The 13,948-nt window shown below is 34.3% G+C and overlaps 1 protein-coding gene across 1 annotated transcript; it reads left to right on the top strand.

Moving 5' to 3' along the window:
- The first annotated feature begins 274 nt into the window (after positions 1 to 274).
- Positions 275 to 4,597, top strand: LOC139859314 (carotenoid 9,10(9',10')-cleavage dioxygenase 1-like). The gene is made up of 12 exons (XM_071848109.1): positions 275 to 388; positions 555 to 692; positions 963 to 1,065; positions 1,542 to 1,801; positions 1,921 to 2,097; positions 2,492 to 2,570; positions 2,640 to 2,721; positions 2,819 to 2,881; positions 2,968 to 3,107; positions 3,199 to 3,531; positions 4,185 to 4,402; positions 4,484 to 4,597. The coding sequence occupies exons 1-12, from the start codon at positions 275 to 277 to the stop codon at positions 4,595 to 4,597; spliced, it is 1,821 nt and encodes a 606-aa protein (XP_071704210.1).
- Positions 4,598 to 13,948: the final 9,351 nt, after the last annotated feature.

The following is a 13,948-nucleotide window of genomic DNA, read 5'->3' as shown; positions in this document are numbered from 1 at the left end:
TGAAATTTATATCAATGACTTGTTTTTTGAATATATTTTTTAACGGTATAACGCTCATCAAGTATTATGTAACACATAAACTTTAATATAAATTCAAAGTTGAACAAAAAAAGACCGTTAAAGTCGAAACAAGATAATAGATTTGAGACGGGGGGAGTAATAATTTTATTCCATACATGTTAATTTATTCCCTTTTTTTTTCTATTAGTAGTGGAACAAGTTGATTATATATATTGATGATTTACAAAACACATACTCAGAAAGAAAGATGGCAATGACAATGGCAACATGTGCATTAATTCCCATTGTAAGATGTTCAACTAGTAATGATCAACCTACAAACTTTAAAGTTTCAGACCTCAAATCTGCAGTATCAACTGCTATTAAGGTTAGTAAACTCAAGCTCAAAACCACAATTTTTCTAAGTGCCATATATCAAAACCATCCAGTTAATATGATCGATCCGTACGTACGCTGATAGCTGATTTTATTATTAATCTTAATAATTATAATCATAATTATTTGCTGATCCTTTCAATGTTATTCATCAACAGACAGTCACACGAAATCTGGAGAAATCACCTTTCAAAAATGAAGCTAGTATAGCACTAAAGACAGCTTCAATGGCAATACTAGACACTCTTGTCGATTCGCTCTTTCAGTTCGTGGACCAACCCATGCATCCATCTCAGGTACGTATTATTATTTTTTATTCTTTGGCTGCGCGAGAAAGGGTCATCGTGTCCATTATCCTCAATAATAAACTATCACTTGCAATTGGGAAATTATTGCTGATGGATAATTATTCAAAAGGCAATGATCTATAATTACATAATTTTTTTAGAGCGGCAACTCACACACACCAGGGCTTGAACCCCCCAACCTCTTTGGTATGGTTGAAAGGGTCATCAAATACCACTAGGCTATAAGCCCTTTGGTCAAAACTACTTAATTATGTGCAGAAAAATTTCGCACCAGTTGAGGAGATTGGGGAACATGTAGAAGTTGATTATTATCAAGGAGAAATCCCAGAAGACTTTCCCGAAGGCATTTACGTTAGAAATGGTATTCCATTATTAAATTCACATTTTTTATTTTTTTTTGTTTTGTTTGATCAAATAGTTTTTTGAACCCATTAAGAAAATCTTAATGGATCAAGCATGCTAGCAAAATCCTAGCTAGCACTAATCGAGTAAATGAGTACAGGGTAAACCTATTCAGACTAACCATGTTATTCTATGACCGTTTCTGACTCTCATATGCTACTAGTAGTGATATTTAAACTTAGAGATATTATGGCTCTAACCATGGCCACTAGAACAAATATAACCTACTAGATGGTTAAAACACAAGTTAGATAACCAAAAACAAATACTCCGTATAGCATAAAATCAAGAAGGCTGGATATTGATTAATAATCCTTAATAAGCTAACATTTTCAGGTTGAAACAATTCTCCCTGGCCACCAAAACATATCAACTAAGCACACTATTATCCGATAATCCATGTGTTTTCATCTCTATCTTTGGACTCCGTTACAGGTCCAAATCCTCTGTTTGGCGGTTTAAAAAAATCAGAATCCGTTTTTGGAAAAACGGATAGCTTATGGGTAGAAGGAGAAGGGATGCTTCATGCTCTACGTTTCACTAAAACTTCAAAGGGAGAATGGAAGTTGTACTACAAGAATAGATATGTCGAAACCGATACATATAAGATTGAATCCAAAAGGGAGAAACCTGCTATTATTCCTATTGCAGAGGGAGATGCTATAGCTGTATTTGCTGCTTTATTTTTTAACAAGGTTGGTGAATCTTCAAGGTTTTTGTAACTATTTTTTTGCTCACTAGGGAGTCCATTTTATTTATTTAATAAAAAAAATATTGTTTTGCAGTAACTTAGTTCTTATTGTAACATTGACAGATGAGAATTGGCATAGATAAGATGTCCAGTAACACTAGTGTTTTTGAGCATGCTGGAAAGTACTATTCAGCAACAGAGAACTTTATTCCGCAAGAGATCGATATAATCAGCCTTGAAACTATTGATAATTGGTACCCTGGTGGAACTTGGCGTCGCGCTTTCACATCCCACCCGAAGGTTAATTTGAACATAATATATGTTGTTTATTTACCTATTTTAGTAGTGGGCTAGAACATATACATATACATGGCGAATCTAAGAATGGTAGTCACTAATGTCATTGGTTAAAAATTCAAAGAAAATGCTACTAGACGGCTTATTTCAGTTGTGTCATTCAAAAGAATCTACAGTTGTTACTAGTAAAAAACTAAAAAAAAAAAAAAAAAAAAAATTCCACTAGATCGCGTATTTCACTGGTAGCATGTGCTACTGGTGAGGACCATATAGGTCCACCATGTATATACATATACATATACATATACATATACATATACATATACATATACATATACATATACATATACATATACATATACATATACATATAATTATCTTTCTCTTTTCTTTCTAGAAAGCACCTGGAACCGGGGAACTCGTAACAGTGGGATTTGAGCCAGTAAAACCGTATTGTGTTGTGGGTGTAATTTCAGGTACTATGAAAAGCGAATATTCTCTAGTACTTGTACTATGCATCTTATTTGATCATATTTTGTCTATAGCCGACGGAGAAGAAGTTGTTCACAAATTGGACTTGCAACTAGATCATTGTACTTTTTTCCACGATGTTGGTGTTACAAACAAGTGAGTTACGTTGCATCGATTCCAATCGCGTTAGTGATTGGGCTGCCAAATTGTGATATGAGCTAACTATTTTGCAATGTCATTGTTTGAAATTTAGGTACACTGTATTAATTGATTCTATGGTAACACTAAGCGTAGACAGGTTAATGAAAGGAGGCCAGTAAGTACTAATTTACTTCACAAATTGAAAATATTACTATTACGTAGTACTAATATAAATCATACATAAGCATTTAACATTTGTAGGTTAATCAAGTACGAGAGGGAGAAAGATGCAAGAATTGCAGTGATTCCTCGTTATGGTGACAACACAGACTCAATTAAGTGGTTCCTTATCGAACCGTGTGTTAGTTATCACTTAATGAACTGTTTTGAAGATGAAAATGAGTTGCTTAAATATTGTTATGGTCACTGAATACCGCAATTATTGTGGTGGGTGCTTAAAAAGATATTGATATGGCTACATTTGGTTAAAGTAGGTTGTTGTAAGAGGATGTAGGGCTAATGAGTCCATTCTTCCGGGACCCGATTGGGGGCAGGATAAATATGACTGGTTCTCAAGAGCATTCACTTTTAAACCAGTCGGTTCACATGATAATGAGAGTTGCCATGGATCGAAAGAAGAAGGAATGTTGTTTGCTAAAGTTAGGGAATGGAGATTGAACATGGAGACATTCGAGGTAAAGGAAAGAAATTTATCGGGAACTGAATACTCAATGGACTTCCCATTTATTAATGCGGATTTCACGGGTCTTAAACATCAATATGGATACACTCAGGTTGTCGATTCTGTTGCAAGCTCTAACGCAGGTAATCTAACTAGTCCACAGTGTTCTTCAAGCCACGTGTACCGATTTATTATACCCGACGGGTTAAGATCCATACACTTAAATTTTGGTCAAGCTTTCGGGTCAACTGGGTCCTCAGAGAAATTAGGTCTGGCAATGTAAATCAAAACCTAAAAAATTGTCCAATAGGTTTCTTTCCAACCTATTGGTTTCTATACAAAATATAAAGAACAGGTCTTTTAGGTATTAATTTTCAAAGCTCAATAAACAGAGATAGGTCTAATGGGTCTTGTGAATAAGTCAAATGGGTCGAGCTTAACAAGTTTCATCTGCGTAACATTTATGAATGCGTTCATGGTTGTATATTTATAATGTATATTGATATTTTCTTATATTATATATAATAGTAACACTAAAATAATACAATAACTGTAAAAACCAATGTAAAAGTATATTACTTGTTTGAACCCATTTAACTCGTGACTTGTTTTGACATATTACCCAACCCAACATGGTGCATTTGAACTTGTTTAAGAATTTGACCCGTTTGACTCATGACCCATTTCAACCCAAAACCGCTTTTACATGTTACTCAAACCAACTCAACCCGACCCGTTTGCCAGGTATACCATTTATTCAACTAATTATTATTGAATATGTATATGTATGTTTTAGGACAAGCGAAATATGGTGGACTTGCCAAGTTGTACTTTGAAGAACATGGGAATCATTCAAGCGTACACGGTGAAGAGAATGTGAAGATAGAGTATCAGTGGTTACTAAAAAACAACTTTTGCACTGGAGCAGCTTTTGTGGCAAAATCAGATGGTGTGGATGAAGATGATGGGTGGATTGTTACATTCGCGCATGATGAAGACAACGAGACTTCATATGTGCGTATGGATTATAAATAAAATAAATTTTTTTGCTAGTTTGTATCCGATACGTGATTATGATTTTTGTGGCAAGTGCAGGTACTAGTGGTTGACGCAAAGAAGTTTGGGGATGAACCAGTAGCAAAAATAAATCTGCCTCGACGTGTACCGCATGGAAATCATGGAGCTTTCTTCTGTTTAAAGAAGAATTGATCGATCAATTGAAGTCTTTCAAAGATGACATATTTTGTATTTATTGCTCAAGATGAATATTTTTGAAGCGTGCAGATCAACATCACGTACACTACCAATAAAATAAAATATTTATCTATTGGTAGTTTAAATATGTTTCTTATAATGTTAAACACAAAATCAATACGTTCTTAATCTGAATCTTAAACAATGTTCCTTTTGTATACTTTGTGTTCATCTTAATTATCTAAACTTGATTTGTGTGGACCTTGATGTTTCAACTTGAATAATTACAGACTTGTAACACTTGAATAAATCTGCACGAAATAAACTAAGTTAGTGTTAGAAATTGGATATGAATTGACTAACCGGATTGATTCTTGAATCGTGTGTTCACTTTCTCTATAAAGTATTTCGACCCAACGATTGCCTCGGTTTCACGAAATCTTTACAGGGATAAGACATGAACGTAATCAGTGTTTTTGGCAACGAAATCACTGAACAAATTATCTGAGAGGATTGTGTGTGTTTTCTGTCTGTTTGGATGAATGCAGAAATAATGAATAAAACGTCCATAAAACTGTTATAGAAAATAGGTAGAAATCGAAAGGGTGTATCGCTTCATTTTTGGCGGGAAAAACTGTAATACCGAAAAGGTGTATCCCAGCCAGGGGCGCTGCCCCTTGGACCCCGCAAACGGGCGCAGCCCCCTTGACCCCCGCAATTACGCGTTAGTTAGTAGCCAACTCTTACGGACGTGTACTCCACACTCTCCGAACCCATTGTTAAGTAAAACTAGCTAACTCTTGCATTCAAGTAAATCGCAACTAACTAAAATGCATGTTTGATGACACTAAAATCACCAACAGTTAGTGTCACACCTGCAAATAGGGCCTGAGGTATTTGTGACTAATTATATCAAATCACAGTTGTATAAACGAGAACGACTCTATATGAGACGTTTTATTGAGTTTTGCAGCGGAAGATAAATAGATTACATTGTATTTAGAGCATTAAATGTCTTTAATTGATATGATATGTAATGAAGACTCCAAGTGTAGTGACCCGAACTTTTCCATGATTATATATTATATGTGATTAATATTTACATGAATAAATGTTTCCAACATGTTAAGCAATCAAACTTGTTAAGACTTGATTATTTGAAACGGTTTTTGTGTTAACGTTTGACCACCCAGTTTGTCCGATGATTCATGAACGTTATAACTTGTATATGACATGATATTATATATATATATATATATATATATATATATATATATATATATATATATATATATATATATATATATATATATATATATATATATATATATATATATATATATATATATATATATATATATATGTTTAACATGATGAAATGATAATTAAAGTATCTCATTATGTATATTAATAATGAACCTTATACATAAAACAAGACTACTAACTTAAGAAATTCAAAACGATATCTATACGTAACGATTATCGTTGTAATAACGTCTTAATATTTATATATCATATTAAGATATATTAGTACATCATGTTATCATTATAATGTAATAATTTAACATCTCATTAAATATAATAACAATCAGATTAATTACATTTAACGAAATCGTTAACTTAAAGGTTTCGAAACAACACTTACATGTAACAACTAACGATGCCTTAACGACTCAGTTAAAATGCATGTACATATAGTGTATTAAGATGTATTAGTATACTTTTGAAAGACTTCATGAAACATATCAAAGTACTTCTACTTAACAAAAATGCTTACAATTACATTCTCATTGATTTTCATCAACAATTCTACTCGTATGCACCCGTATTCGTACTCGTACAATACAGAGCTCCTAGATGTACATACTATTGGTATATACACTTCAATGATCACCTCTTAGTAGCCCTTAATGAGTCATCAAACATGTGGGAACTATTCTTTGTAATCTAGTATGAATTATTTAGCAAGATTACAAAAATATTATTAATCATTCATGACTTATTTACAAGAAAACAAACTTACATATCCTTTATATCTAATCCAAATATCACGACCTAAAACACATAAAAACACCTTCATTCTTCAATTTTATTCATCTAATTGAACTCTCTCAAGTTCTATCTTCAAGTTCTAAGTGTTCTTCATAAATTCTATAAGTTCTAGTTTCATAAAATCAAGAATACTTTCAAGTTTGCAAGTATACTTCCAAGCTTTCTAATCCATTCCAAGTAATCATCTAAGATCAAAAAACCTTTGTTACTTACAGTAGGTTATCATTCTAATTCAAGGTAATACTCATATTCAAACTTTGATTCAATTTCTATAACTATAACTATCTTAATTCGAGTAGAAAATCTTACTTGAACTTGTTTTTGTGTCTTGATTCTACTTCAAGAACTTCCAAGCCATCCAAGATCCTTTGAAGCTCTAGATCATTTCTTTTTATTTTCAGTAGGTTTACCTACTATACTTGAGGTAGTAATGATGTTCATAACATCATTCGATTCATATATATATAACTATCTTATTCGAAGATTTAAACTTGTAATCACTAGAACATAGTTTAGTTAATTCTAAACTTGTTCGCAAACAAAGTTAATCCTTCTAACTTAACTTTAAAATCAACTAAACACATATTCTATATCTATATGATATGCTAACTTAATGATTTAAAACCTGGAAACACGAAGAACACCGTAAAACCGGACATACGCCGTCGTAGTAAAACCCAGGGCTGTTTTGGGTTAGATAATTAAAACTATGATAAACTTTGATTTAAAAGTTGTTCTTCTGGGAAAATAATTTTTCTTATGAACATGAAACTATATCCAAAAATCATGGTTAAACTCAAAGTGGAAGTATGTTTTTCAAAATGCTCATCAAGATGTCGTTCTTTCGACTGAAATGACTACCTCTTACAAAAATGACCTGTAACTTGTATTTATGACTATAAACTTATACTTTTTCTGTTTATTTTCATAAATTTCATTTCATTATGAAACCATAGCAACTTGATTCACTCAAAACGGATTTAAAACGAAGAAGTTATGGGTAAAACAAAATTGGTTAAAAATGATTAATTTGACTACGGGATGAATTTACAAAAATCTATACTAACCATAACTTAAATAACTTATATTGTATTATACATGTAGTCTAACATATATTATGTAACCTTGATAGACCATATACACGTATACAATGTTTTGACATATCATATCGACGTCATCTATATATATTATTTGGAACAACCATAGACACTCTATATGTGGTAGTGTTTGAGTTAGCTATACAGGGTTGAGGTTGATTCCAAAATAATATATATACTTTGAGTTGTGATCGAGTCTGAGACTTGTATATACTGGGTCGTGGATTAATTCGAGATCATATATATTGATTTATTTCTGTACTACTAACTCTGGACAACTAATTGTGGACGACTAACGTGGACTGTTAACTTAACAAACTTAAATCGTTAAAACATAATAAAATATGTTGTGAATATATTTCGATCATACTTTGATATATGTGTATATATTGTTATAGGTTCGTGAATCAACCTGTGGCCAAGTCTTATTTTCTGACGAAGTGAAAATCTGTGAAAGTGAGTTATAGTCCCACTTTTAAAATCTAATATTTTTGGGATGAGAATACATGCAGCTTTTTAAATGTTTTACAAAATAGACACAAGTACATGAAACTACATTCTATGGTTGAATTATTAAACCGAATATGCCCCTTTTTAGTCTGGTAATCTAAGAATTAGGGAATAGACAACCTAATTGATGTGAATCCTAAAGATAGATCTATCGGGCCCAACGAGCCCTATCCATGTCGCGGATGCTTTAGTACTTCAAATTTATCATGTTCGAAGGATGTCCCGGAATGATGGAGATATTCTATATGCATCTTGTTAAGGTCGGTTACCAGGTGTTCACCATATGAATGATTTTTATCTCTATACAGTTTGCGAAATGCCTGATATGAGATGTGTATTTATGAGAAATGAAAAGGAAATCTTGTGGTCTATTATTACGATTGATAAATATATAGGTTAAACCTATAATTCACCAACATTTTTGTTGACGTTTTAAGCGTGTTTATTCTCAGGTAATTGTTAAGAGCTTTCGCTGTTACATACTAAATTAAGGACAAGATTTGGAGTCCATGCTTGTTTAATATTGTTTAAAAACTGCATTCGAGAGTTTACTTTGTTGTAACATATTAATTATTGTAAACCATTATGTAATGGTCGTGTGTAAGCGTGATATTTTAGATTATCATTACTTGATAATCTACGTTATAATTATTAAACCTTTATCGATAGAATAAAGGTTATGGTTTGTTTTAAAAATGAATGCATTCTTTAAAAAAGTCTCATATAGAGGTCAAAACCTCGCAACGAAACCAATAAATATGAAACGTTTATAATCGATACGAACAGGACATTTCAGTTGGTATCCGAGCATTGGTCTTAGAGAACCAGAAAATTGCATTAGTGTGTCTTATCGAGTTTGTTAGGATGCATTAGTGAGTCTGGAATTCGACCATGTTTTCTTTAAAAACGATTGCTTAACATTTTTTGTTGGAAACTATATATTGTTAACATGTAAATATTATATGATATATTAATCTCTTAACATGTTTGATATTGTGTGATAGATGTCTACCTCTAGTACAAATCCCATCGACTCACCTAATAATAATGAAGAGTCGAATGTATTTTAGGAAGATTCACAAATTCCCGAAGAGGAACCGGAAGAAGAGGAACCGGAAGAAGAAGAGGTTCTGGAGGAAGAAATATTAATAACTACAGAAAAACGGTTAAATAAAAGAAAATTCTCAACCAATGGACCAAAGCTAAAAATGGTCAATGGTGTTTCCGCCGAGGAAGCAAAATATTGGTAAAATTACCAATTTTCTGATGAATCGGATCCCGATGAGAATTCCGATGATGTTATAGAAATTACCTCGACCCAATTTGAAAAAAGCAAAAGAAAATAATAGGAGAAAAGGCATCAAAATAGAGAAACCCAATTCCAACCCCGATGAACTCTACGTTAACATGAAATATCCTGATGGGGTGTACCGTAAACACCCGTATTTCTTAAACTTTCACTATAACCCGGGAACATCTAAGCCACCAGGTTTTTCTAAACCATTTGTGAAAACGAAGGTTCGCATTAGAGGAGCACCATATATCCCTAGGAAGTTAGCAAAACGAACCAAGTCTGAGAAAGAAGAAATGAGTAAGTCGGAATGAAGAGTAGTAACCATGATGTGTAATATGTGTATTGAAGAGTGCTTGTACTTTTATATTATATGTAAAAATTGCTTGTTTTGTTTGTTAATTATCTTTTACGAATCTAATCCTCGTCTATTTTACAGTATAAAAACACACAATGGATGTTAAGGATAGACAAGTGAGTATTTTAGAAGACCTACCAGGGGATATGATTGATGAAATCTTGTCCAGAGTTGGTCAGAATTCATCGGTACAATTATTTATGGCGAAATTAGTGTGTCGAACATTTGAAAAATGTTCAAGGCATGCCTTAGTTTATAAAAGGCTTTCCTTTGAGAGATGGGGTATATCACATAGGGGAGACCTTAAGTTACGTCGTGTTTTCTTTAAGGCATTAAGTGCGGGGAACCCAAATGCAATTTTACGCTACGGGTTGAGAGCCTATTTTGACTCCACATGTCCCAACATAGGACTTTGTTCTTTAGAAAGAGCTTCCAACATGCAACTTAAAGAAGCATGTTATGCTTACGGGTTAGTGATGTTCACTTCTCACCAAATTGAGAAAAAGAACATCGGATTGCAACTGTTAAACAAAACATTCCCACAAGTGACGGATTCAGTAGTTGGAGTGAGAGACAAGGTTTTTAGATTGTTACGGGGCTGTTGGGCATTACGTAACCCTCGTCCTTTTGACGACGTTACAACATGCTGTCTTGCCAACGACCACAACGGTTATTTTCCACAAGACCAAGGATGGGAAATAATACTAGTAAAACCCGAATGCATGACTAGTTTCTGGACCTACGAATTACGTGTCTTTATTACCTTTGCTGACACTTGCGCTTAACTAGAATTGACTTCACAACTGCATTGTATCAAAGTTATTGTGTGCTATATTTCATGCTATATGTAAAATAACTGTATTGTAAGTTTGTAAAATATTGTATAAAAATTTGAACGCGAAATATTATTGTAATCAGTTTTTCATATAGAATTGTAGTAGTTGAATTGTATATTAGCTACTAAGTATGAACTTAACGGGTAGGTACTACCCGAATGAAAATTATAAAACGCTAATATGAAGAAAAATCTTTTATAAATAAGTTCATATTATGCTACGAAATACTATTAACTACTCTTAATATTCTATATGATTAACTTAATTCTTTTGGCTATTTTTGAAGGAAATGACACCGACTACTCGTCATACTTGAATTTGAGTGAGGAAGATTTACGTGCATTCCTTGCTGCAAATATAGCTGCAGTACAAGCTGCGATGCAAAATAACAATAACTCTGAATCCAACAATGGAACAAATTTCACAAGAAATCGTGTAGGATGCTCCTACAAGGAATTCACTGCCTGCAAACCTCTGGAATTCGATGGAACCGAAGGACCAATCGGATTAAAACGGTGGACCGAGAAGGTCCAATCGGTGTTTGCCATAAGTAAATATACTGAAGAAGACAAGGTAAAGTATGCTACGCATACCTTCATAGGTACTGCGTTAACATGGTGGAACACCTATCTCGAGCATGTGGGATAAGATGTTGCTTGCGCACTACCGTGGTCAGCATTCAAGCACTTGATGAACGAGCAGTACAGTCCCAGAAACGAGGTCAATGAGCTCAAGGTAGAGCTTAGAGAATTAAGAACGAAAGGTTTCGATATCACCACGTACGAACGACGATTCACAGAGTTGTGCCTATTGTGTCCAAGAGCGTTCGAAGATGAAGAAGAGAAGATCGACGCATTTGTAAATGGGTTAACAGAAAGGATTCAAGAAGATGTGAGTTCACACGAGCCCGCCTCCATACAAAAGGCAAGTTGAATGGCTCACAAACTCATAAATCAGATTGAGGGGAGGATTAAGGAACAGGCGGCCGAAGAGGCCAACACAAAACAAGTAAAGAGAAAGTGGGAAGAAACCAGTGACAAAGGTCAAAATTTCAACAATCAACATAACAATCACAACTACAATCGCACCAATTTTCTCAACAACAGACGCAACAACAACCATCCCAACAACAATAACCACTACAACCACCATCCCAACAATAATAATAATTGCAACAACAACCATTTCAATAACAACAAACAGCAGAGACAGCCATGTATAAGGTGTGAAGAGTACCATCCGAATGTGTTCTGTACAACATATTGCACCAAGTGTAATAGAAAAGGTCATGGTGCGGCGAAGTGTGAGGTCTACGGACCAACGAATGACAGAGTTAAAAGAACAAATAATGTCGGAACAAATAATGCCGCCATAGTTTGTTTTGGATGTGGAAAACCAGGCCACATTCATAGAAAATGCCCGAATCAGGGGAATACTAATGGGCAGGGCCGCGGAAGAGTTTTTAATATTAATACGGCAGAAGCGCAGGAAGACCCGGAGCTTGTTACGTGTACATTTCTTATTGACAATAAATCTGCTTATGTTTTATTTGATTCGGGTGCGGATAAAAGCTATATGAATAGAGATTTTTTTGCTAAATTAAGTTGTCCATTGATGCCTTTGGATAATAAATTTTTACTCGAATTAGCCAACGGTAAATTAATTACAGCAGATAATATATGTCGGAATCGAGAAATTAAACTGGTTAGTGAAACGTTTAAGATTGATTTGATACCAGTAGAGTTAGGGAGTTTTGATGTGATAATTGGCATGGACTGGTTGAAAGAGATGAAAGCAGAAATTATTTGTTACAAAAATGCGATACGCATTATGCGTGAAAAGAGAAAACCTTTAATGGTGTACGGAGAAAAGAGTAACGCGAAGTTAAATCTTATTAGTAACCTGAAGGCGCAAAAAATAATAAGAAAAGGTTGCTATGCCGTTCTAGCACATGTCGAGAAAGTCAATTCCGAAGAAAAGAACATCAATGATGTTCTTATCGCAAAAGAATTTCCCGATGTATTTGCGAAAGAATTACCGGGACTACCTCCACACCGATCTGTTGAATTTCAAATAGATCTTGTACCAGGAGCTGCACCAATAGCTCGTGCTCCATACAGACTCGGACCCAGCTAAATGAAGGAACTCCAAAGCCAATTAAAAGAACTTTTAGAGCGTGGTTTCATACGACCAAGTACATCACCATGGGGAGCTCCTGTTTTGTTTGTCAAAAAGAAGGATGGTACATTCAGGTTGTGTATCGACTACTGAGAGTTGAACAAACTTACCATCAAGAACCGTTACCCACTACCGAGAATCGACGACTTATTTAATCAACTACAAGGCTCGTCAGTTTATTCGAAGAATGGTTTACTTTCTGTGTATCATCAAATGCGGGTGAAGGAGGATGATATTTCGAAGACTGCTTTCAGAACGCGTTACGGTCATTATGAGTTTATGGTTATGCCGTTTGGATTAACTAACGCACCAGCTGTGTTCATGGACCTCATGAACCGAGTGTGTGGGCCATATCTTGACAAGTTTGTCATTGTTTTCATCGATGACATACTTATTTACTCAAAGAATGAACAAGAGCACGGAGAACATTTGAGAATAGTGCTCGAATTGTTGAGGAAAGAAAAATTGTATGCTAAATTTTCAAAGTGTGCATTTTGGTTGAAAGAAGTTCAATTCCTCGGTCACGTAGTAAATAAGGAAGGTATTCAGGTGGATCCAGTAAAGATTGAAACCGTTGAAAAATGGGAAACCCCGAAAACTCCGAAGCATATACGCCAATTTTTAGGACTGGCTGGTTACTACGGAAGGTTCATCCAAGATTTTTCCATAATAGTAAAACCCTTGACTGCATTAACACATAAAGGGAAGAAATTTTAATGGAAGGATGAGCAGGAGAAAGCGTTTCAATTATTGAAGAAAAAGTTAACTACGACACCTATATTGTCATTGCCTGAAGGGAATGATGATTTTGTGATATATTGTGACGCCTCAAAGCAAGGCCTCGGTTGTGTATTAATGCAATGAACGAAGGTAATTGCCTATGTGTCCAGACAATTGAAGATTCACGAGCAAAATTATACGACTCACGATTTGGAATTGGGTGCTGTTGTTTTTGCATTAAAGACTTGGATGCACTACTTATATGGGGTCAAAAGTATTATATATACCGACCACAAGAGTCTCCAACATATATTTGATCAGAAA

Source organism: Rutidosis leptorrhynchoides, chromosome 7, assembly GCF_046630445.1.
Source record: "Rutidosis leptorrhynchoides isolate AG116_Rl617_1_P2 chromosome 7, CSIRO_AGI_Rlap_v1, whole genome shotgun sequence".
Taxonomy (NCBI): Eukaryota; Viridiplantae; Streptophyta; class Magnoliopsida; order Asterales; family Asteraceae; genus Rutidosis; species Rutidosis leptorrhynchoides.
Note: the sequence above shows the minus strand (reverse complement) of the source record. Positions and strands in the feature narration are given on the sequence as shown.